This window comes from Neofelis nebulosa, chromosome 6 (genome assembly GCF_028018385.1).
Source record: "Neofelis nebulosa isolate mNeoNeb1 chromosome 6, mNeoNeb1.pri, whole genome shotgun sequence".
Lineage (NCBI taxonomy): Eukaryota > Metazoa > Chordata > Mammalia > Carnivora > Felidae > Neofelis > Neofelis nebulosa.
The window spans coordinates 147052490-147077975 of record NC_080787.1 but is presented as its reverse complement, the minus strand read 5'-3'; the positions used below and the strand labels follow the sequence as shown (position 1 = coordinate 147077975).

The 25486-nt window shown below is 46.9% G+C and overlaps 1 protein-coding gene across 1 annotated transcript in view; it reads right to left on the bottom strand.

Moving 5' to 3' along the window:
* FNDC1 (fibronectin type III domain containing 1) overlaps positions 1 to 25486 on the bottom strand; it is a 106367-nt gene that overhangs the window by 56214 nt on the left and 24667 nt on the right. The window contains exons 2-5 of the mRNA XM_058735808.1: positions 23497 to 23691; positions 21078 to 21164; positions 20567 to 20635; positions 4455 to 4661 (exon numbers count right to left, since the gene is read on the bottom strand). Coding sequence (XP_058591791.1) covers positions 4455 to 4661; positions 20567 to 20635; positions 21078 to 21164; positions 23497 to 23691 — 558 coding nt within the window. The remainder of the gene's footprint in view (positions 1 to 4454; positions 4662 to 20566; positions 20636 to 21077; positions 21165 to 23496; positions 23692 to 25486) is intronic.

Below are 25486 nucleotides of genomic sequence, written 5' to 3'. Positions count from 1 at the left end.
CAATCTTATCAGGTAATACCTAAGCAAATTAGCAGAAGGGACACTGAGATCCTAACAGAAACCTGTAACACTAGAGGTCTGCTTTCAGGGATTGCAAAGTTTCACAGCAAGGGGAGAACAAACGTTTTGTTTTTACAAACAATATGTCAGTTAAACATAAAAGGAGACCAGTGTTCAAAAATCTCACGTGGAGAAACCTACTTATGTAAACTAAACTGCTGTAGACTAATCACGTTTCAGGGAAAGGGGACAATGTTTGACAATCTTTGAGCACCCCCACTCTCCCTCTTCTTCTCTCTCTCTCTCTCTCTCTCTATATATATATATATATATATATATATGTATATATACACACACACATATATATACACATATATATGTATATACAAATATATATATGTATATATACACACATATATGCATATACATACATACTTACAGAGAGAGAGAGAGAGAGAGAGCAGGTAAAACTCATGCTGGCATGATAAATTATTATTGAGGCTAAGGCTCTGACATCTTACTCTACCAAAGAATTTTGAAATACATGTTTTATAAAAGGGAAGAATCAAGTTTGTAGCCCTCGCATTCATAGAGCATCAGACTAAGCTTCCAGAGAGAAGTCCCTTCAGGGGATCAATTTCTTGGTGCTATTGACAAAGGAAGCAGCCCAAGGTCAACAAAGAAAAATTGTGCCATCCAACCTCACAACCTGGGAACACGTATAAATAAACATAAAAAATGTGGCCCATCATTTATCAAGAGCCACCAAGAAATGAGTAACTTCCCACAATTGACGTTTTTACATATTTGCGATATACTTCTTAAAGTTCCGAGACTGTTTTTAATGCCCAGATTCTTGATTTGCAAGCTCTCCACACTAAACTTGGCCCAAGATTATCATGAAGGAAGAGTAAACTGGGACAGCTCACATGTCTGGGTCTGTCTCTGCCATGCTGGACATGTCCCATCAGTTACTCATTTAGTCCCGACAAAAGTTCCATGAGGAAGCTACTCTCACAGTCTCCTTTTCACAGATGAAGAACCAGGATCAGGGGGACAAGGTGACCCACCCAAGGTCATGGACTAGGTGGTCAGTCCAACACCCAAGTTTTACTCCTCTGGGTGAGGAGGGAGCAGGGCCCAGAGCCAAGCACCGGCTACGGAGCAACCAACTCGTTCTTCACAGAAGCAATGAAGCCTCACTGGTATCACAACACACTCCATTCTGTGCCCGATTATTGATAGTGTGGAAATAAAATTTCCAAACTGATCCCACCCTCACCAGCCCAGTGCCCCCTGGGACCCCAGGCACCCCCGCCCCTCCTCAGAGCCACAGAGCCTGACCTCAGGCATGTGACTCACCAGAAACGCAGGTGTCTGGACTTCGGACTTGTCTGTCCTCACTTCCTGAGGGAGCCCAAACTCACACGCTCCTTCATTACTGCCCCGCTCGCACGTGAGCTCTGGTGCTTGCTCTGTTCTCTTGCCTCCTTAGCCCGGGGCCACTGTGCCTCCCTGGAGGGGACTTGGCCCCTGAGCCCCGGGTGCCCACCACAGCACTTCCCACCTCCTGTGCCCGCACCTCTGCCTCCACTTGCACGACACTCTGTCCGTTGTCTGTCCCTGCCAGGGACTGTTGGGGCCCCAGAACCCCACAGGTCCTGACACAGAAGATGCCCAGTAAGGTGTTTCGTAAATGACTCGGGAGGCAGGATTTTTGCTGACGGGACCTCAGGCCCACCTTTCCGCGAGTTTCCTTCATGTGTGGCCATGCTCTGCAGGCACCACGCTTTTCATGGCATCTGGCTTATGAACAGAATTAGAATCCTAATTCTGGTAAAAATGAGAACACAGGCATCTCCTAACACAACAGGCCCGCTGTGACATCTCCCCGGGAATTCACGGCATCCTCCCAACCGTGCTGGAGCTAGCGTCCAGGGGGACCTCTTCTTCCTCACGGCAGCCTCTGGGATCATTCACAACGGCAAGTCCAACACATTTTTGTTTGGTGAAAATTCAAAAGCTAACACGGTGTAGCTGAGGCACAGGAGGTCCACACTGCTCATCAGGCTGAGGCCGGAGCCATCCTTGACCTCAGGTCCCACATTTGTTCAAGCTGAAGCAGCAAACAAATCCTTCTTCTGCCCTCAGGTGAGCCAGGGGTCATGACTGAGCAAATCAAGAGGCAGCGGAACCAGTCAGATGAGACGCTTGCTCACACTGACCGACGTCTTACTGCGTGGTGTCTGTGAGAGGCTCAGCACAGTGAAAAGTGCCCACTTAGAAAAGGCCCCCTGCAGTCTCAGGAACGTAAAAACAGAGACTCCACTCTTCTGCTGATACTCTGGGTAGAATTTGGCCCGTGTCACCAAAACAGCCATTTCACCATGAAGTGCAACTATTCAGGGCAAGAAGTAGGCTCAAGAATGGACGACCAAAGAGTGATCCAAAGAGGCCTCTGGCTCCAGGCCTCACTGCTCATACTGAAGCCTCACAAAGCACCCATGGCTCAGACTTGTCCATCTCCTTCTGTGACCCCATGTGGTGGCCAGTGGCACGGGAGCAGAGGGGTGGCTGGTCATTTTTGTTGGGGAGGTCTGGAGTCTGTATTTCGAGATGGTTTGGATGCTATGCCTGACAGAACACCCACCAGGCTCTTCCAAGAGTCTTCAGCAGGTGGCTGAACAGAGAGCAGTGAGCAGGACGGTAACTTCAGGGCTACTGCAGAAGGGGAATCCAGCCTGGCCTTCCACCGGTGTCTCCACACGGATCAAATCTGCCCCGATCGGTGTCCGCCGTGCAGCCCAGGGGGCCAGGCTTTGAGAGCCTTGAGGAACTCAGAGCTACCTGTCCAGACTCCACAATATGTGGTCACCGAGCAGAGTGGATTGTCTTCTCAGAGCACCTGAGGCGCCTGGGGCCAGCAGGAGGCTGACTTGTTTCCTCCACCGCCACTGAGCCCCTGACCGCTGTTCATCGCTCCTGTGAGCCTGGCACCCTCCCTCTGGGCTCTCTTCTCCCTTCCTTCTTCCACTCCTCCATCTTGTCTCGCCAGACTCACTTTCCACTACTTGCCTGTCCCTTGTCGTGTCTGACAGAAGACTTGAGTAGGAGCCACGGGCACCACTGCCTTCTCACCAGGGACACTGCTTATGGCACACAGCTCCGTGTCCTCGTGGGCTCCTTTGCCTGGAGCCCAACCTCCCTCCCACCTCCAGCCCATCTCGCGGGTGCTGGAAGCTGAGCGAAGCCTGGCATGCAAGTGAAGAGATCACCAGGTCCCACAGGAGTCTTGTGGGAGGGCCTAATAAACCACACCCCCTTTCTGGCCCGAGTCCTGACCCAATTAGGAAATGACTGAGAATAAGTAGTGGGGGGCCAATATACTTATTGCTGGTGCAAATGTGAGAGAACATGGGGTAAGTATTCTGGAATGAACCCTAGAATCACACGGGCCATCCTGCCCAGCAGCCCTGGGCTCTACATGACTTAGGCCTAGAGGAGCTGAGCAGACCATGTGCTCTCTAGAGCCTGGCTTCCCCCCAAGTGGAGGACACACAAAGGGCAACCCACGCTTACCCAACGCCGACCACCAAACTCATCAGGTAAATAAGGGGCCGTGAGGAAAGGGGGAGAAAGGCAGGAGTTTGTAGCATTGCCTCTCTAAAACCATGGCCTGTGCCACTGTCCGGGCCTGTCAGTGAGTAAAGGCAGCAAAGGTCAGGCCTCCACCCAAGCAAGAACAATGCACATATAATCTCTCCACGTTACAGCAGACGTTCCCTCCCATCCACGTTCCGTGGCCAAGGCTTCCTTCCCACAATAAAGGTTTGCAGAGAAGGAGGAAGGCAGGCCTGATATGCAGCCTTCATCAGCAGCCACCACATTTCATCTTGAAAGCACCCAAGTTCCAGTGTCCTCAGATCTAGGACAAAGCTTAAAAGAACATAATGGTGGGGCACCTGGGTGGCTCAGTCAGTTCAGCGTCCAACTCAGGTCATAATCCCGCAGACCGTGAGTTTGAGCTGTGCATCGGGCTCTGGGTGACAGTGCAGAGCCCACTTTGGATCCTTTGTCCCCCTCTTGCTGCTCCTCCCCCACCTGCACTGTCTTTCAAAAATAAATAAAACATTACAAAAAAAAAAAAAAAAAAAGGACAAAATGGTGGAAACAGAGACAAGATGAGAAAACCTTAGCTTCCCTCTCATGTCCAGAAAAATGGCCCAACTCAAGGAACTGATGGGCACCTGAAGGGGAGGCCTTGTCCTGCCCCTTAACGGAAGGCTGAAAGGGCAGAGGCACGGAGGGCAGACCTTGCAGAGTTCAGTTCGGAAGAATCGCAATACCTGGAAAATGAACGCTATGCCTACCATGTACCTTTCTGTCATGAACGAGCTTCTAAACATTGACAAGATTGCATCAGTCATCAAAACATCAGTTACCATTAAACTCACCCAGCTTTTTAATTTCGTGTGTTCGCTCATCTCTTGTCAGCGGAACATAATTCATCTTCCGGCCACTTTCCCCGTAGCCCAGAAGAAAACCCCGTGATCTGCGTGGACTCTTGGCTCCCGACAGGCGTGGTGCCTTCCACGCAACGGAGAGCCGGTCGTCTGAGGATCGGACACGCACGCGCAAGGGCTTGTTTGGCACTTCCTTTTCTTAAAGAGGACATGACACAGAAATTATTAAACAGTACACCCCTCAGACTTAACCATTGAGTATGTCAAGTCAGTCCAAAGTCTGGCAGCTATGCTCGAAACCTCCATGTTCGCTAACGCATTCGAGGAGGAACGTATTTCCCCCATGGGTATCGACACTCCACTCACATGTTCCTCCCCGCATTTCGGACCGAGAGGTCTCGAGAACTTCAAGTGCAAACATACCACTGTGGGGCTGCCAGCCAGAAATCTTGGATGTTTTACAATGTCTTTTTTCACCTATTTTGAGTTCTTAAGGCCAAAACTATATATTCTCTGGTGAGAGCTAAAGATCAGTGTAAAAACATAGGAAACGCAACTTGGTGCTATTTCTAACTGTCCTCCTGGAAGCTCTCCTCTCTAAGGCTGAAAAGACAGCCTCTCCTTGTCTTTACGGTTAAACCCCGAAGAGCTAAATACTAACTGGCTTCTGCTTTTTATTGTAATTTCTCTTTCATGGCTGCCTTGCCCCGCCAGGTAAACCCCACTGCTCACCCCAGTCTCCGCTCTTTCCTTCTCGTGACATCAATGCCTAGAAATCCTCTTGCTAAATGCCAATCTCAAGAAACGCTCTGACTGTTCACTTTTTTCAAAGCAATGCATTCTGGTGGCCAGTACTTAGTGTTTCGAGTCTTGTTTTTACATCAGTTAAGAGCCGACAAGTTTGGGAACAAGGGTGAGGGGCCCTGGGGAGACCACACCGCCTGTTTCTGACAGTGGGCCACATTCTAGCCCTGCATCAGGATATGGTTAGGCTAATACGTGTCTCTCTGGTTATAGAGGCCAGGTCTTCCCAGGTATTGTTCTTCAACCTACATCAGCCCATTAGTAATTCTGACCATTGTTTTAGACATTCTTAGCTAAGCAAAGACATAAAAACAGAATCTAATGTCACGAGTTAGTGTGAGTTTCAGTAACACAAATAGACACTAGAGATGGTTATTCTAAAAAGCCAGACATGTGGCTCCAATGTCTTAAATGTAATCAAAAGGGATATTCTTTTGTACACTAGCTGGAGTTACCTACTCAGTTACTGGGCACCTGCATTCCTAAAGACTACTTAGAGAATATCATGCTATGGTAAAATAAATATTTTGCCCAATATCAAAGTAGTAATTTTTTTTTTATTTGAGAGAGAGAGCATGCGTGCAAGCAGGGGAGGGGCAGAGGGAGGGAGGGGGAAAGAGGGAGAGAGACAGAGAGAGAGAGAGAGAGAGAGAGAGAGAGAGAGAGAGAATCTCAAACAGGTTCCATGTTCAGCATGGAGGCTGACGCAGGGCTCGATCCCTGAGATCACGACCTGAGCCAAAATCAAGAGTTGGATGCTCAACCACCTGAGCCACCCAGGTGCCCCTCAAAGTAGTAACTATTAAGATCTTTTGTTTTTAGCCCAATAGTGTAGTCAAGGGACTAACTTTACGGAACTTGCAGCCTGGTATCGAGTAACTTTTCCTGGGGTTATACCAAACTGATCTCCGTTTTGTTCCAAGTTAAGAGGTAGGCTCTCAATTTCAAGGACTAGCCTCTATAAAAATCAAGGACCACCAAATGATATGGAAAGACAAATATATTCATTTAAGTAGCTCAAAAGAAAATAATTTGCCAAAACTGTTCAGTACTAATACTCATTAATGGCACAGCATTGATTAACTGTATGAGTTCCTATATTAATCCTATGATTTGTTATTCTTAAGAGTTCCCAGTGGGGATCTCTTACTTCATACCCATAACAATGCGATGTCCCATGTTTCTAGAAAGATCCAGGTTGCCAAAACTTATTAAGTGTTTGAGTTATCCACAGATGACGGTGTCACAGAGGTGGACATGAATTTCTTCATCAGCATGGGTCACTGACAAACAGACGTTGTGTGGGGCTACAGTGAAAAGATTTTTTTTTTACAATACTGAGGAAAATGTCTTATAAAACAACACATATAAAAGTAAAATCTGGATAAGGAACAGCATGTTCAGTCACATTTATCAACAATGACGTTTTGGTTTGTTTTTTAAAGTTAGCAGATCTTGGGGGGACATTCATCAGAACAAAATACATAACCAAGCTTAATTTCTCAGGAATAGCATTCACGTCATTTTCAGATTTGTGCAAAGTGATGAAATAGACTTTACAGGAGCCATAAGCATGGGCATAGAAGTCAAGAAAGAAAATTTTACAGGAAGCAAAACCCTTTGCTTCATTCTGTCTTTACATCTTCTAAGTCATTTTTACCCATGGGCCTCTAATGCAAACTGTCACCACACACACGAAATTCCATTTTAACAGAAGATCCTCTCATGAGTTAATGACACAGACTCTCTGAGGGTGAACCACCTGAGGTTGGGGTTTGATTTCACAGGATGCCCAGCTTTGGGCAGGGGTTGGTACTACATTTTTAAAAAGTGTAACAGGTGAAAATGGTCTCTGCCAACAACATATGATGTTTATTTGACTTTTATAAAAAGTTCATACCTCTTCAAGGGCACTTCTCAGTGATGTGGGGTTGAAAATGACTCTTGCTCAAGCTGCCACAGGCCATTTGCTCTGCTTGTTTTTCGGGTGGAAATGACAGGGTCACCACCCAACCATGGCTGCCACAGTCTGTTTCTCGAGGAGCGGCAGTAAACAGGACAGATGTCCGTGGTGCTGTTATCAATTTGACTGTTCTCAGTGTTACTCACCCACCCCAAGCTCTTGGTCTAAAGCCCTCTGCGGCCTACAGTGATGCTCCTACCACTGCAGAAAGCAACACGTCAGCACGGGAGTTCTGGGATGATGTCCAGCAAAATGGGCAAATGTACTGAAAACACACACATGGGTCTTACAGGAGTCAGCTAAAAAATAAATTATTGGACAGAGAATGGTTGTTCCCTGCCCTGGAGCTCTGCTCCACGCCTGGGACGCTTCCAGCCGTGTCCCACGTGCTACGGTGGAAGGTGTTCCAGGAGGGTGCACTGTCATTGCTGGGCCTTGGGGAACGTGGCGGGTCTCTGCTCCAGACAAATAACCCCTGACACTCAACAGTAAAATACTGACAAAACAGTAACAAGGAAAAGTGACAGAGTCCCTGAGGAGGAGGAAGGGGTAAGTTTCCAAGGACAAGGAGTTCAGTCTCAGACAGCAGAAGTTTGTTGCCTGAGGTGCCTGTGGCTCTGTCTTGACCCACGCGAGGCCCGCTAACTATCCACCACGCTGCCCAGTGGCAAAGACAGTGGCTGCCCCCTCAGATCGTATGGGCTTTCACCCCCGGCTCCGACTTGCTGTCCAACCTCTCCGCACCAGGGCTGGGGAAGGAGCCTGAGCCTGCTGTACAAGGAACTCAGGGGAAAACAGGGAACGGGGCTGAGGCTAGCCCCAACCACCAACCACAGGGCTGAGCCTAGCCCCAACCACCAACCACACTGCCTACTGTATACAGACCTTCACAGTTTATCTCAAGCCCTCACATGGTTTATTTTAATTGTCCTTACAAGAGCTTCCAAGTAAGTAGGACAGACATCATAATCCCTGAGAGAAAACTGATGTTCAAAGAGATGAAGTTGCTGACCCAAGGCCGCACAGCTACCGAGTGCCCAGTGGAGACACGAATTCAACCACTGCAGGCCGAGTTCCAACCTTGTCTAACTAGACGCCTCCCCTTTACGTTCTCCCCTCACCCCATATGCCACCTCGGCAACCACCTAACCTCGTCTGCCAATGAATGAACGTCAAACAAGGTTCAGAACTGAACAGGCCGTCTTCAGGGTATGAGTATAATGCCTCGTACAGTGGGCATTAAGAGTGTGTGTGTGGGCACGCGCACGTGTGTGTGTGCGTGTATGTGGGCGTGCGTGTGTTTCAATGGACCAGACAGTATACCGAGCAGGTAACAAACAAACAAGAGAAGGCCTCTCACCAAAGATTGCCCTGAGAACTGTTCCCACACCACACAGACGTTCCAGACTCTGAAAACCACAGAGTAAGGTGAAAATGCCCCCCTCAACACAGCCCTCCATTTTTCTAATCTTGGTTTTAGAAACGCCAGCTATAATTTTTTTTTCAGGTATTTTGAAAATTTCTTTAATATGCTGGGTCCTTCACACCATCAAACATCTTTCATAGATCTTTTAAAGATCATCTGGTAACTCTCTTTTAAGCTGATGCACACATTAAAAAAAAAAAACAAAACTATCCGTATGGTTCACATTTACTTGCAATGAAACTATTTCGGTGTCTTCTCTAAGCTGTATGTGATAGCTTCACAGAAGCCCTGTGAAATTTTTCTAATAAATCTCTGTAAGTCTTTTATCTTGAAAACAGGAAGTCACAATTGCCACGGGTAATCCCGTTCACATTGACCAGTGCAGAGTGTATTTTAACCTTGGCGGGACACAATCCCTCCCTTGCTCCTGGTACAAAATAATCAGGTAGATCTTACTCAGAACTGGTCAATAACAGAAGACCTGTGGTGATTAATTACACACTATCTACCTGGCAGGTCAACTGGGGACAACAATTACCATCTGGATTATAGCAGACCTCAGAAAGTCAAACAGGATTAGGACATCGCTCCTGACCTGTACTGCCAGCCACACCAATTGGCAAATATTCTGAAATTACATGGACTCAGAATCTGCTCTTGATGTAAAGAAAAAAACTTAAAAAACCAACGTGATGCTCTGCCCATCTACAATTCAAAGCTAGTTAAACATGGTTGCTTCTGAATTGGGTTTCCACAGACTCTAAAGTCAGGGTTTGATCTGAGTCTGATACTCACTGGCTGTGTGACTTTGAGAATATTCACTGAAGCTCCATTTCCTCCTCTGTAAAGTAGTATATAGCATGTTGAATTTTGTAATATTAATCCACAAAAAGCATTTAAAACTGTTCCTGGCATATATTAAGCACACATTCATTGCTAGCTGTGTGTGCAGTTGTGATAAAAATGAAATTCCTCATTTACCAAACTCACTGGATGGGTGGGCCAGACTCGCGCTACACAGCTCACCATGATGCCTTGCACACAGGGGGCGCCACGAAAATGCGTTGCAAAGAACCAGACAAAAGCAAAAGATGCCCTATTGCCAAAGACTCTTTACATTGAAAACCTTCTCAAATGCGAGGTGGTCTAATCCAGACCCCTTTTTGCACCATTAACTGAAAGCATCTAACAATTATCAAGTCCCTACTCTTCGCTGGCCTAAAAGAGTCCGTGGCCACTGCTGTCCAGGGACCACTTTCCTCAGCCTGGCCTCAGCTACCAGGACATTCTCATTTTCCGCAGAATGTGAGGTATCACTCAGTGCGCAGCTCTGAGGACCAGGTTTAAGTGGTCTGTTCCACTGATGAACTTGACACCCCACTTCCCTGACCTCCAGGCCTCACAAAGATAAAGGTAAATGGCCCTTATCCCCATTCCCACGGCCTCGCAGGGCAGGCGTGTGTGCTCGCTCATCCTCTGCCCCAGGCAGCTTCCCCACCATCCCCAAACATCAGCCCCCCGAGGCCAGCGGGGGCACCGGTCCGTCCAGCGAGAAGAGGTCCAGCCTGTGAGGCTAGAGTAGTGGCCCCCACACGGCAGTGTGGGGCGGAATCACCTGGAAGGCTTGTGGAAACACTCCCCAGCCCCCACCCCCATCAGGGCCAGAGAGTCCAAAGCTTACGTGCACATTTGATGAATAAACATGATAAGGAAGAGACAGGATGGGAAAAGGGGAGAAAACGTGCATTGGAGGGGTGTGAAGATGAACCGCGGACAGCCAGAACAGAGACAGGACATGGGCTTTGCTGTCCCCACTCGGAGTATGGATTCCCTGTCACTAACATAGGTCCAGGCCAGCACTGACTGACATCTGCCAAGATAGGTCTGCAAGCACCTCTGTCTGCCAAGGGCTCCTTCCTGGGCGAGCTCTGACACGTAATCTCCTGAGACACCTCTGAAAGTTTCACAAAACTCGCCTTCCACACACCCACATTTGCAGTTCTTCCTCTGAAGTCCTTTTAATGCCATGTTTTCATTTCCAATAAACATCCTCAGTGATTTGACTACTAAGCTTTTGTGTGATAGGCCAAATATTTTTATTTGACAGTTTATTACTGACAACTTAACAACAGTGAGAAAATATTTTTAACAAGAATTACTTAACCAGAAAGAGAAAGACTGTCTTATTTCTTTATTTTGGAATAGTGTCTGTCACCATGTCACCAACCTTCATAAGATAACTGGATCCCTACCAGGCAGAAGGCATTTGACAAACATCCTCACAATAATCCAGTAACAGCCCATTTACAAAGAAAGCGAGGCTCAGAATGATTAAGGGGGAATTCAAAGCCAGACAGCAGGGGCACTAAGCTGGGCTGGAACCCTGGTCTGTGGGATCTGTAGCTCTGATTCTCTCCACTTGGTTCTTGTTCAGAAGTTCCCGGTGGCTATAGAGTCGGTGTCACCAGCGGCCAGCATGGTGGCTGCCCTGGGAGAAGGTCCCCTTGGTGCCTCACAGACACCTCAGCTGAAGGATCTGGTCTGCAGCTCGAGTAATCACTGCCCGTGACTTCCACACCACGAGGACACCCACTTACGGAAAATGTCAGCGTAGACCCCAAGGACCCGGCTCCTCTTAAGAGAAGTTGGTCCATCTGTCCCATCAGGATACACTCATCACACGGTTCCCCTGACATTTATACATTTCAGCACTCCAGGGAAGACCGTCTGATGAAGAGCCCAGGACCTGGGCAGCACCACCGACGGCCTGGCCGCCTGACTCATCCGGGGAAGCAGTCAGAACACGAAGGAGAGAATTTTTGCAAGTTAGACACATCTCTCCATCCTTCAGAGACACTAGAGCGGTGGCCCTAAGCCCACACCTGGAGGCACTGGATCCTTACTGCCTTTTCAGGGCTTGGGAGAAGACAGAAGATCTTCAAAGAAAAAAAGAGAGAAAGAAAGAAAACAACCTTGATCTCCCCCAAGCTAATCAATGCCAATTACTAACATTGTGATGGATCATGAACCCTAAAGAGCCTTTATAAAACATCTCACACTAACTCTTAAATCAACCAACCTAAGCGTCTTCTGTCAAGCTTTCTCCTGCCCCCTGGACCTGTCCAGGTCTTCACAAACTCTTCTCTCCTGCTCCCTGGGATGATGCAGTGATGTCCAGGCTGTCACCGGATGACAAGCCTCAGGGCATCCTTCTCGGCATGGCGTGGAGAAAGGACGGTGTGGTCAGAACCCCACAGGCTGTGTGAGGCAGCCAGCATTGGTGCCCTAAAATAGGGCACTCGGAATCCAGTAGGGATGGTCCCAGAAACAAAGCAAATACTTTCCGCCATCCTGGGACCACTCAGCTGTGGCCATATTGTTTTGTTTGGCTGTTCGTTTCATGTTATCACTTAGCATGGCTCCTCAAACTTTTCACCAGAGTTTACTTAACAGCAAAAGCAGATGGCACAATCCCAGAAGCCAGGAGCAAGGCAATTTACGCCGTCTTTATCTCAAAATTGCACGTCAATTCTGCAGACTACTCTTTAATATTTTGGTGTTTGTTTTACACTAGAAAGTAACGTTTTGAACGACTGATCATCAAGAAAGCACTTCCTGTGGACATGGCCGGTGAATCCTATATCTTCATGGACTTCCAGGTTCCAAGAACCCCAGGTTTAGAAGCCCCAAGAACCACTAGTGCGTCAGCAGCTTCAGGATGTTATCCAACATGTCAAACGGTGGCTGACTTTGACCTCAGTGGTGCAAAGAATATCGGTGAGAAGTACTTTATGCCACCAATTTCACCCCACAGGACCAGAGCTACAAAATGCCAGGTCACCCTGAGATGGCGGCCAGTGCTACATGAGTGACACCTGCACAAGTTGGTCATGAAGCCCGGCCACCGGCACAAGAATTAAGAGGTTCAGCAACCACCTGCATGGACACATTCCTCAGTTCTTACAGATCCTAAGCCTTTCGAGGGGCATCTCTCCCCACACTAAGCCGACCATCTTACTGTGTAGGCAGAGCAAGGGTCTGCTTCCTACTCACGGCAGTAGCTCCTGTATAAGCCTTGAAGAACAACACCAGCCGCCGATGTCCTCAGCCACCTGCGACAGGAGCCTGGGGGGAGCCCACCCCTGGCCCAGCCCCACGGACACAGCGTGAGGGGATCCAGGGAGCTTCTCCAGCTGTGGAGGCCTCCTCCATCCATGATGGGCAGTCACAGTCACTGAAAGCGTCTGCTCTAGATCCCTCTGGGGGTATCGTCATTTCCAGAGGCACTTCCTGAGGACCCACGAGGGCCACAGAAAAGCAAAAGGGGGAACGGCCCTTTTCTGACCTCCTCAGCGGCTGAAATGCAGACCTCTGGCACTTCTTGACCCCGCGGCGTAACACGGAGACTATGGAGGCCGAGACGAAGGACTGGGAAATAGTCTGAGGAAAATCATGTCGCAGTTCAAAGGTTTGTTTGGTTCAGTTGTTTTAGTCTTAAAGCTCGTCTACATCGCTCTCATTCGGGAGTAGACAACTAAGTAATGCACTCGTTCCCTGGAAATGAAGACCATGTTTTTGCTGAGTGGCTACTGAAGAATTCAACTTCTTACTGTGACCCAACATGCCCTTTGCAAATGGAAGACCCAGTTATGATATTTGAATAGGCTGAAAAGCTAAAAGAGAAAAGGGCTTTCTTTCAGGACTAAGATCTGCATTTGCAGGGATCCTGCCTTATGAGCACATCCTTCTTTGGCGACCTCACAGGGGCCACGTCCTCCCTCTCTTCCACTCAGACATCAAAAGAAAAGGCCACGGTGGATATGAAGTCAGAGAGCGGCACCTGGCCCCCAGGACGCTGACCTTGTCAGAAGCATTGGGTTTAGTAATGACCGCAGGACATGAAGGCAGGGAGAGCAGCTCCTCACTCGAGGCCACTCACGTGGGGACAGCTCATCTCTCCAGCTTTCGGCCCTGCCCTGTCTGCTTGGAGCAGCCACTGATCGGCTCTGAAGGGAGCACCCAGCCCACCCCGAGCAAACGGCCTCACTCCTGGCCACTGGCTTCCTAGCAACTCACGGAAGGGAAAATCTGCGAGCACATATCCTACTCATCAATATGGCGGAAACGCCACAGAAGGCTGGTTGAAGCCCTGGTGTCAGAGAAGGCCGTCGGCAATGGCTCCTAACTCCCTTCCAGGGGAAACCTGTGGGGGCTGGAACCCCCGAGGGCTTGGCTCTGACCCAAGCACATCCGGCCACGTGAGAAGTCACACAGCTCCGCACACAAGCCTCCACGCCCTACTTTCTCATTACTGAAGAACGGGCCGGAAGGTTAGGGAAGTCTCCCCCCTAATGTGACGGGCGACTTGGAAGCAGTCACTCTGATAAAGAGCTGGGAGCCCCCAGGAGGAAGGCACCTGTCTCCGGGCAGTGCCTCCGAGGGACCGAGAGGCAACCCCACAGCAGAGGGACTGTGCACCCGCCTCGTCTCACAGACCAGCCGCCTCGAGGAATCCCAATCCACAGACACAGTCAATATCATTCCAAGAAACAGAAGGCAAGAATTAGGATCTCTGATTAATGACCACACCGCTCTGTGGCCGACACACCGGCAGGCCCAGGACCACCCCAGCGTCCGCGGCTGAACCAGGCAGAGGTGACCCTGGCCTCCTGACAGGGCGCTGTGTGATGCGGAAGCTCTCGTCACTGCTCATCTCCTATACCAGGGCACAGCCCCCCAGTGGAAGCAGCCTCCAAGTGCATTTCTGCTTAAAAAACATTTATGGAGCACCTACTGTGTGCTTGCCCCAGGCCCTGGAGATAAACAGATGAGTAAATTGGGGCGCCTGGGTGGCTCAGTCGATTAAAGCATCTGACTTCAGCTCAGGTCATGATCTCATGGTTTGTGAGTTCGAGCCCCGCGGCAGACTCTGTGCTGACAGCTCAGAGCCTGGAGTCTGCTTTGGATTCTGTGTCTCCCTCTCCCTCTCCCTCTGCCCCTCCCCCACTCACTCTCTGTCTCTCTGTGTCTCTCTCTCTCTTTCAAAAATAAATAAACATAAAAAAAAAAAATGAGTAAATCAAAGGACCCGGCCCTTGAGGAGCTCACCACCCGGGCTGTGAACCAGAAATTGATTTTTGCCCTGCAAACCGTACTTAGTAACAACTGATGATGGCATGAGAAAGCTCCCGAGGAAATAATGCCACAGACATTATTAAATCCCCGTTGGCCGGGGCGTTAATCGAAACTAGCTTGCGAAAAGACCAACTGATCATAATTAATTAAAAATTTCTGGACTGGAGTCTACTCTAAGTCTGGCACACCGGCAGGCCTGGCCCCCAGGCCTGGCTCCAGCATTACCTGATGGATAATCAGATAATCAGCACTGTGTGTGATTTGCCCACGGGTGGGTTGTGCCGGCACCTTTTACCCAGAGTGTCTTCTGGCCCACGTGGCAGGATTCCTGCCATCACACACAGAGAAGGGGAGGGCAGCACAGACGGGGGGGGGGGGGGGGCCCTTGGGGGAGGCACTTCCAGTGTGTCCCTGGAGACAATTCTGTCTTCTGTGCACTTGTGTGTCCTTGGGCACACACTCAACACCCAGACACTCCAAGTCAGTGTTTCTCCCTTTGCTAATAGGATTTTTGACTTTGTTGACCTAAAACAGCCAAAGTAGGGTGGAGAGAAAGGCTCAGAGCCATTTCTCAGTAATAAAAATGATTCCCAGTCTCTTGCTAAGCTTAAAATCATCCACGAAAAGTGGTGAATCAATCCACTTAGTGTCCAAAATTCACGAAATTTCAAAGCTGAAAGGAACCGTAGAATGAAACCTAGAACCTGAGACAGTTCTTAGAAAGGAGCCTAAAAACTTCTTGTCGAGTGCAGCATGTTACAGCTGAGGAATCTGGATCTGGGAATGTCCTGGGCAGCCCGGGCAGCCGTGCACAGGGCAGAGACACCGGCTTGATGGGGACAGCAGCTTGAAGTCAACAGGTCAGGAAATAGCCCATCGCCGGACACCAGGGTTAGAGTTTCCACGCTCGACATCAGTCACATTTAAATAAATTGGCACAAAAATACACCTGAAGGTCAGTGCTCATTTTGATGAGCTACTGATAGAAAAGGGCAGAATTCGTATTTCTAGATTATGAAATACCCATTTCTCATATGCCTATAGGTATTGCCTATGAAAAGAAATGCCAGGGCAGGAAGACGCCAACCTGTGGGGCGCATGGCTTCCTGATTTCATCATTTCCATGTCAAATAACTGGACACCTGTTCAACAGCAGGTATCAGCTGTTTGAGGCAGGCACTGAGGGGAGCGTGGGGGCTCCCATGATGGTGGCAAACCCAGGCCTGCCCTCTGGCTTGACCATGCATGCAAAGCAGCTTCACGTGCATGAAGTCAGCCTTGAAGAGACGTGGAGACTGCAGCTTTCCTCAGAGCCGAGAGGAGGGAAGGGAGATGAGAGTTTGGAGGTCACAGGAAATAAGAGGAGGGGTGTCACGCTGATGGCCTTTATTTCCCAGGGAGGAGGGAAGCAGGGCTAAAAGCGAGAGGAGAACGGGCAGAGGGAGGAGCCTGAGCAAAGTGGCAACATTCTGGCCCAACCCATTGAAGAAAGGAAGGAGCCGGATTTAGGGCACATAGAACAACAGCCAAGCAGTGCTGAGGACCCGTGTGGAGTTGGCTAACCAGCCATAAGGAGTGACAATGGTGCAGATCAGCTCAACTCTCTGCTTCTCCCACGAGGCTCAACAATGCACATGCAGGAGGGATGGGGGGCAGGGGGGGTGGTGTGGGGACTAGCAGGCCACTGAGGCTGTCCCTCTGTCAGGGGGCCGGCCGTGCTGACATGAGTGGGACCAGGATAAGACGAGAAATGAGCCAGGAGACGGCTCTGGACCGTGGAAGTGAGACGTGTCTCTGGACCCAAAGCCTGAGTAGGTCTGAAAGCGAGCTCAGGAGAGCAAGGCAGTTGAGGAGGCGAGATGACTGTGGACAGGAGCAGCTTCACCACAGGTGGTAGGTGGCAGCAGCTGGAAAGCATGAGGTGAAGCTGTCACATGGGCCACTGTCATGGAGGACGCCAGTGTGGACAGGCCATTATGAGCCTAGCACCAACATGCTATTTGTATTTGGGGAGCAAACTGGAGGTCAGGTACCAAGCCAGTGTTGGTTGAGAATGGCCATGGAGAACTGTGGGCTCAAGTCTGAGCTATAAGTTAATTGTCTACAAAATGAGCAAGCTTCAGGAACTAAAATATGATATAACAAAATATGAGGCACAAATCTGACTTTTCCCTCCATATTATGTCTAGTTTGGGCCCCATAGCTTAAGGGCAGCATGATGATTTTTAGAAAACCATCACCTTATTAAAAATACACATGATCCGGGGCACCGGGGTGGCTCAGTGGGTTGAGCATCTATCTGACTCTTGACTTTGGCTCAGGTCATGATCTCAAGATTCCTGAGTTCATGCCCCACTGTCGGCACAGAGCCTGCTTGGGATTCTCTCTCTCTCCCTCTCTCTCTGCCCCTCTACTGCTCTCTTCTCTCTCTCTCAAAATAAAGAAATAAACTTTAAAAAAAATACATATGATCTTACTGAGAACTAAAATTTTCCAGATGAAGAGCCTGGTGAAGGCAGGTTGACCTGCGCGCCCAGTCGCTGGGCTGGTTGCAATCAGAGTTGGGCCATGGTCCTGTCCCGACCCCAGTGTCTGGCTTTGCACAGACCCCAGGACCCCACATCCAGTCAACAGGGGGGAAAAAAAGCTAAAACAGCTTCAGAAAAGAAGTCTTCAGGGGAGGTAAATAATAAGATTCCAGTATCTGGACTTGGGACTTCTCTTCCCTGGGGACTAAACAGAGGAATATGGGTTTAAGTCTCAGTGAGAGGGATCTTACATTTAAATACACAGAGAACTTTCTGGCTGAAAGATAGACCAGGAGCTACCCAAAGCCAAAGCTGAAATTTCTGCCAGGGAATTGCAGTTCTGCTTAGTCCTCTTACTTTCTGAGTCCTCTGGGTTTTCAGATTTGGATGAGCGACCAGTCTGAGAATCACTCAAGTCGGCCCTGGCACGTTCTTCCTCCTAACACTCACCCCCGCGGTCCCCATACCATCTCAGCCTGGCATCACCATCTTTGCGCCTCCTGGGCTCCCCCACCCTGCTTATTCTAGATCTCAATGTTGTTCACCTTTCAAAGAACTTATGATCATGCTACAGGCTGAATTGTGTCCCCACCCACCCCCACCCCCACCCAAATTCACGTGTTGAAGTCCTGACCCTCAGTTATCCCAGGAGGTAAATGTATTTGGAGACTGAGCCTTTAAGAGGTGGTTAAATTACAGTGAGGCCCCTGGGGTGGGCCCTAATCCCATCTAACTGGTGTTCTTTTAAGGAGAAGAAATTTGGAGACACAAAGAGATACCAAGAATGTGCACTCCTAGAGGAAAGGCAAGCCAAAGAGAGAGGCCTCAGGGGAAATCAGACCTGCTGACACATTGATCTTGGACTTCCAGGCTCTAGAACTGTGAGAAAATAAACATCTATTGTTTAAGCCACCCTCTGTGGTATTTTGTTATGGCGACCGTAGCAAACTAATACAGATTATATGCATTATGTTTTGCTTATATGTTTATTGTCTTTCTTTCCCTCTAGACTACAGTCTCCATTAAGGCAAGCCCTTGTCTATCTTCTTCATTATTGTATCTTTAGCATCCAGACATGCTGGCAAAACCAATGGCGCTAAATGAATGAATCTAATAATTAAGGAAAGATAACGAGGTCAAAATAGGTCTCAGCAGCATAAAGAGGCCTTCTGGAATTTGAACTGAAACTACTGTTTCCAGCAAAGCAAAAGAATAGATTTCCCTCTGGCTTCAAATAAAATACTAGAATAAAGTGGGATGTCACCAGTCAAAGCACTAAAGGGAACCCTTGGGACCTCACCCCAGGAGTCAATGCCAATGTCTGCCACTATCTCCAGGACAAATCCCTTCTTTTGAACGAAGATACTTGGAATTCAGAATACTTCTTTTGTTTAACTACCAGGATTATAATTTATTAACCATTCCTCAGAACAGCAGCATAGTATTTTCCAAGCCTTATAAAAAAGGTGTAGATGCATGCCAATCACTTCTTGATCACTTCTCATAAATTATTCTTATTATTTTAATAACAATGAAATGTGATTTTTTTTTTTTTTTTTTCTGGAGCACTGTCGCCAAGTCTATGCATTCTGGATATTCATTTAAAAAATTCTGCTTTACAGCATATGCTGTAAATTGTTTCAGCTAATTTCTTCCAGTATCTTTTGTATCATAATGTATAACAAATATACTATTATGTATTATAGAAGTGTGCTCTTTGGCAACTAGGGCACACAAAGTCTTCTACAGAGAGAGGTTAAATCATCTTACTGTACATAAGACCAATAATGAGTTGGAACACGATTGTCCATGAGTCCCAATTCCCAGCATTTCGGTAATTCATGCTCACGTCATACATACACACACACACACACACACACACACACACACACACAGAAAGGTCATACATACACGTACTTCTATTAAAGAAGGCACAAGAAATTCATTACTTAAGAAAAAGCAAAAGAAAACTATTTGTTCTAAAACCACTGACATTCAGAAAACTTTATCAGAAAGATTATAAAAAATAAAATGGTCATTTAAAATACAAGATTCAGATACAAGGCACTGAACCTCTGTCAGCAAAGAGTTTACATGTCCCTCTTCAGGGGTAGACAATCGAGGAATAAACACCCTTGTCTATTCTGCATATTCCTAGGTGTACCACCATCTTGGCTACTTCACTGTCATCATCCTCTCCGTTTTGACCCTTGGCCTTTTGCTCTTGTCTCTCCTGTCACCCTCATACACTCTCTGCTCGCACTCTCACTCTGGAGCATGACTCCACAATGCATGTCTGTCTCTTACTTCTCTCTTCCAAATTTCATCCCTTCACATGTAATCACCTCTAACATGTCTCCCTTCCATCACCCCTGGGGTCACCACAAGTCCAACATATTGGAACAAAAACATATCACCTTTCCTGGAAAGCCAGTTTCCTTTTCTGGTTGTTTCATTTTCCCACCCCTTTTTGGTGGAAAAGGGACCTTGAAGCTGCCTACACCCATCAAATCTGACCTGAGAAGCAGATTATGGTCATTGGTTTCAAAGTACTCACCTTCCTCTCAACAACAACACCAGACTGATGTACTTAAAAACATGGGTCATGAAAATAATATACAGTTCCTCACCATATCGCCTTTGGGATATCATCCAACCACATTCCAAAACAACCACATTCATATGAGAACATACAAGAAATGTACACACTTCTCTCAACAAGTAAAACAACATGACTAGACAACAGCAACATCCAAATGATAAAACATATATACAAATATGGAGCAGAGATGGAAGGCAGGTTCTCTAACATATCACAAAATATCCCATGGTTACAAGAAAACAGAGAAAGACTTGATGCATGCAGCATATTAGCCAATAAAAGCCACTGCTTGGTGGGTTCCATTCATTTACGCCATCCACAGGAAAAAGAGCTGTAACAATCCTCATCAGGCCAGGACTGCCATCTCAACCACCATATTTGCCTGTTAACAGTGAACAGTATCCCCAGATGTGGACGCGGACACCTCCCCACGCCAGAACATGAAAGAACAGTGAGAAATGAGCAACAATGGCTGCAGTCTGGGCCATCAGGTGCACAGCAGGTTGACCAAAACCGTGTGGCATGTGTGTTAGTTTAGCGATGGGAACTGAATGAAGGTTGGTGAGCACATGTGTGTGACAGAAACACCACCCTCTTGCAAGATGGTGCCTCAGTGAAGACATGAACCGAAGGAGCACGAGGTACCTGTGACGGTTTCATTAAATGGTCCTGGACCCTTAATGGGAAAACCATCAATCTTGATCCATTCACCTCCTAAATGAGGAAAATGCAACTTCATAGTTAGAAACAAGAACGATTGGATTTTCCACATTTCTGCGCAGCCCTAACGTATAGTTAATGGTCTTTTCAACACTCTTCCAGAGGATCTGCTCAGGCCACATCAATAACAAGGCACATACGCTTTATCGACAACACATCTTTTTGGTCTTTTGCACGTGGTTTACTCTAACGAGTGCTCAAAAAAATAGGACAAAACACAAATGACCTACATTCAAATTACTTTAAAAGAAGGAGTAAATCTCTCCTAGTTTTCAATCTTTCAGCTTGCTAGACAAGTCTAAAAAAAAAAAAAGAAAATTCCTGTTTGGGAACTCTTTAAAGATTCTACGTTTGTGTAGACCTGAGAAAGCAAGGAGAGATGTTTCTCCCAATCTAAGTAACAAAAAAACAGCCTCCAATTCTAGGTAAGACTTACCAGGCAGGCTTTCAGCTCTGTAAACTGGACGGCTCACTCCATTGTGGTTTTCTGCAGTAACCAGCACAAAGTACACTACACCCGGCTCTGAAACATATGGTTTACATCAAGCCACCATTTCACATCTCCAAGAATGACAGTTCGATTCACTAACCGTCTTCCTCATATATAACCAAATAAAGAAATCTGAATTAAGCGACAAGTCTAACTACGGCTTTCTCTCTCACTCTTTTAATCACTATCGCTAACATTCCTCTCATGTAACTAAAATACACCTGACCCAAAGAACACAAAATTTATTTGTAGTACAAAGTACATGGCATGTGTAATAAGCCTGGATCCGTGAGCAGTAGGCAGAAAAAGCTTTTGAGTTTTTTAATGTGAAATTAATGCAGGAAATAGAAATGCACTGTCTGCTAACTAGATGTTTTAACCTATGCTATCAGTAACTGCCAATAATATCTCTCCATGAAAGCTCCAAACAGAAATCTCCAAAAAACAGTAAGAAAATGTCAGTGGAACTCATAAAATTTAGCACATGGGAAATCTTCGTTGCAACACACATAAAGCTTCGTGAAATTTTCCCCTTATCCCAGTAAAACACTCCCTTTACTAGATCTGTGTGCTGTCTTTGACTATTTCAACAAATATCTAGAAAAACAGTTGTTGGAATCTCGGAAATGCTAATCTTGAAATAACTGGGCTCCACTTTTTGACTTGCATCTAGGGGTCAAGGTCAAATTGCGATGCTCTCTTTGGCTGAGCTCCTGAAGTCAGTGGAACAGGAAGGGAAGCCAAGACGCCACATTACCAAGTGAGTGCGCCCCAAATGTGCAGCTTCAGAAAGCAAAACGCCAGTAGTGCTGCTTTTCCTCAAAATAAATTACTGCAAAAGGTAAGTGAAGGTGCGAACTCCTTGAGGAGATGAAAGTGTGCGGGCATGTGAGGGGCCAAAGGTTGGAGAGATAAGAGTTAGTTGTGTCAAAGACAATAACGGTTATTACATTTCTCAAAGTGGGGAGTATTCCTGCAACGGAACTTTAGTCCTTGGGCCAGAGGTCCAGGAACAGCGACACAGTGATGCCATCTAGCATCCCTGCTGTGCTCAAGGCCAGTGTGACTTCTGTCTGACTGAGGCAGGGCCTGGTGGCATTGAGGGTTTGGCACAACCTGCCAGACCAACTGGAAAATGCTCTAGATCCAGAGAGAACACAAAATCATGCTTTGCCAGGCACTTTCTCTCTTCATCCTGAGGTTATTCGTATTTTCAAAGAAATGTAATCCACATGTCTCTGATTCCTGTTAACTCATCAGTGAGTTACTCGGGAGGCATTATTTGTTTTTCAGTGAGCTCTAGGGCTCTCTTTTTGCATGTGTTTCTTTCTGCAGCAATCTTAACAACCTAAGGTTTGAACAAGCAGATATGACCCTGCTCATGCCTTCGGTCCAACAGAATCTCCATTTAACCTCGTAGTTGGACTTTCTAGGGTGATACTGACATGGAAAGGATTCAGAGAAATGTATGTGTGGCTGGAACTACCAAGAAGGAAATCTGGCCCCCCTTATGCCCCTTCTATACACTCTCTGCTCCATTACTCAGAAAGCCTAACATTAGGGCGCAGGAGGTGGAGGAGTAAGTGCGTAGACTACGGCCAGGAACCCAAGGAGTCATGAGTTGATTTTGATCCACCAGAGGAAGGCAGGAAAATGGTGACCTGGCACAGGGAGACCTGGCTGTCATGGATGCTGACTTCTGTTACTTCTTCATGATCCATCGTGAGGTTGGGCTGTGACGTGACTGTAGAATAAATGGAGTTTCAGGCTCGTCAGATCAAAAACGCAGAAGCCAGGGGATCCCTGGGAGGTGGCAGCTCAAAACCTAAGTTCAAAACCGCCTACACCTGCCCTTATAAAACAATATATCTAGGAAAAACTGCAAACATTACAAACTTCCAGAATCAAATTTAACGGGGAGAATGTTACATCTTTGAACCAGATGTGGCTAAGCGAATATCGCACATACGTACCTTCACAGGGACTCATTACTTGAGTAACCTCTAATTGATTTGTAAACTAGAAATCTCAAGATGAAGCTACAAAGTAGTTGAGCTTCTATGAAACAAACAAAGGACCAACGTATTTTCCAAAAGCACATTCAGAAACTAAAAATGGTTTCCTACATCCACTGAGAGAGATCTCCAGAAATACTAGAATTCAAATGCAGAATGAGGAAGCCCAGGGGCAAGATAAAGGTTAAGCCACAGCCTCATGAACTCAGCTCCCCATTCCCAAAGAACCAGGAGGTCTCTTGAGCCTGTCCACACTGTGTCTCACAAACAGCCATCCTACCTAAGAAGGGAACTGAGAAGGTTGGTGTACAGTTAGTTCTGACTGGGAACAAGACCAGAGTGTCACTTACCCACATCCTCAATAAGGAAGGAGTGCGTCTCGGCATTCACCTTGATGTATTTAAGACTTTTCAGTGACTTCCCATAGGCAATGTTGTAATGCTCCACGGGTCTACTGGTAGCATCTTTGGGTGGGTCCCATGTGACTTTCAGGCCCATTTTAGTGGACAGCAGTTTCACGTGCCTTGGCTTCAGTGGGTGGTCAGCTATGCAAACAGCATGACTATGAACTTACGGGAACACAGACTGGGAAAACGAATTTTTTTTTCCAGTGTTCTCTGATATTGTTATCAAAAGAGCAAATGACTCTTCATTTGTCTGGTCCTAAAGACTTTAAGTACAATCATGTTTGAACATCGTTACAGGATGAGAGCAAGACAAACATACCAAACCCACAAGCTTTTATGTATTTTGGATAAAACAGTGGGTGGTAAATTTAAAACAAAAGTGAATCAAAACAAACTCGAGGCATTCTCTGGCTTGATTATGCTGCTTTGCTAGCACAGGAATAATGAACTCATAATTTGACATATTCTCCAGAGGCAACCATATATCAAATAACTTCTCAGCATTTTGTATGGTATAGTTGGATAATCTTTAAAATACCTCTGAGAGCAACATAAAATTTTCATGATAAGGGAGACTATCCATTGCAGCCAAAGTGAGATAATGGAAGTGTTCATTTCCACAAAGAAAACAAACCAAGATCATCAACAGCTTAAAAGGGAGATAAGCCTCTGGTATATCTGAATATAACTAATTTAAATGTCTCCATATTTTGTCCCAGAAGAGGAAAAACAAGTTATTAAGAAGCACAATTCCATTTGTTTCTTCAGTTCTGAGGTTCCGTAAAAGTATTCTAGATTTTCAAAAATAACCCAAATGAGACATAACATTTTGTCAAACAAAATCTCTCAGCCCACACCGTAATGGATCCTAACACATAACACGTAACACAATATAAACACATGCTAAACATTCACACAAATAAAATTTAGGCAAATTTGGATCTGAAACTGTTTATTCAGTGATGCCAGGCACTCCCAGGAAAGAAAAAAGTAGTCAAAAAACCTGGAAACCTTTCAACTTAGTAACATTAAGAAAAGTGAATTTGGAACCTCATGGAAAAAGAAAGGGGAAGAAGTGTTTCATGATGACACGTGGATTGGTTAGTATGTGATCTTAATACTGGATGAAAATTCAGAACACAGGAAGCACAGATGACCCTAACATACCCCAAAACTTCCCCACTGCCTCAGGAGGAACACGATGAGAAAAGGGGAGAACTCGTGGACCCCACTCAAAGAAATCCAAGGAGTAAAAAAGAAGAGAATGAATATGATGATTTCAAAGCAGAAGAGAAAGAGACAAAAGCATGTTGTCCGACTATGGGCACGAAGAGAAACCCACGAAGCAACCCGTCCCCAGTTCCAGAGATGAGGGTGTCAGGATGGGAGAAATCAGAAAAGAAACCTGGTACTCTGTGTGGAATTTTGAGTTCAGGAGACTGTACACACGGCAAGGGGTTGACTTCCTGTGCATTTACTAGCAATCACGGCTACTCTTCAATAATGCTCACGTACTCCCGCCTCACCCACAAGAAACCTTGCAGGACTTACTTAGCCAGAGGACTGGGGCTCCCTTCCCTCGGTTCCCTTTATTTTTCCCAAGGCTTCATTCCAGAAACCTCTCCTCCTCCTCTGCCATCTGACTAACGAGCTTTTTCTAGTTGCATTCCATGTTTTCCCCAACGGCAGTAATCAGTTCCAGGAATCCACTATTTCACAGTGACCAAAAGGTGTGGAAGAGTAAAGCGAGGTCTCCAAAGCCTGCAAAGGGATGCTCAGGGTTGGGCGGTTCTCCCAAGGACGAAAACAAATCAATGAGTGCGTGAATAACATTTTTCTTTACGGTTCCATTCCAAATCTAAGAAAAGTTAGATCCCGGACAGACACAGCTGAAACAAGAGGCCTGTGAAACCCAAACACTGTCACATCTTCT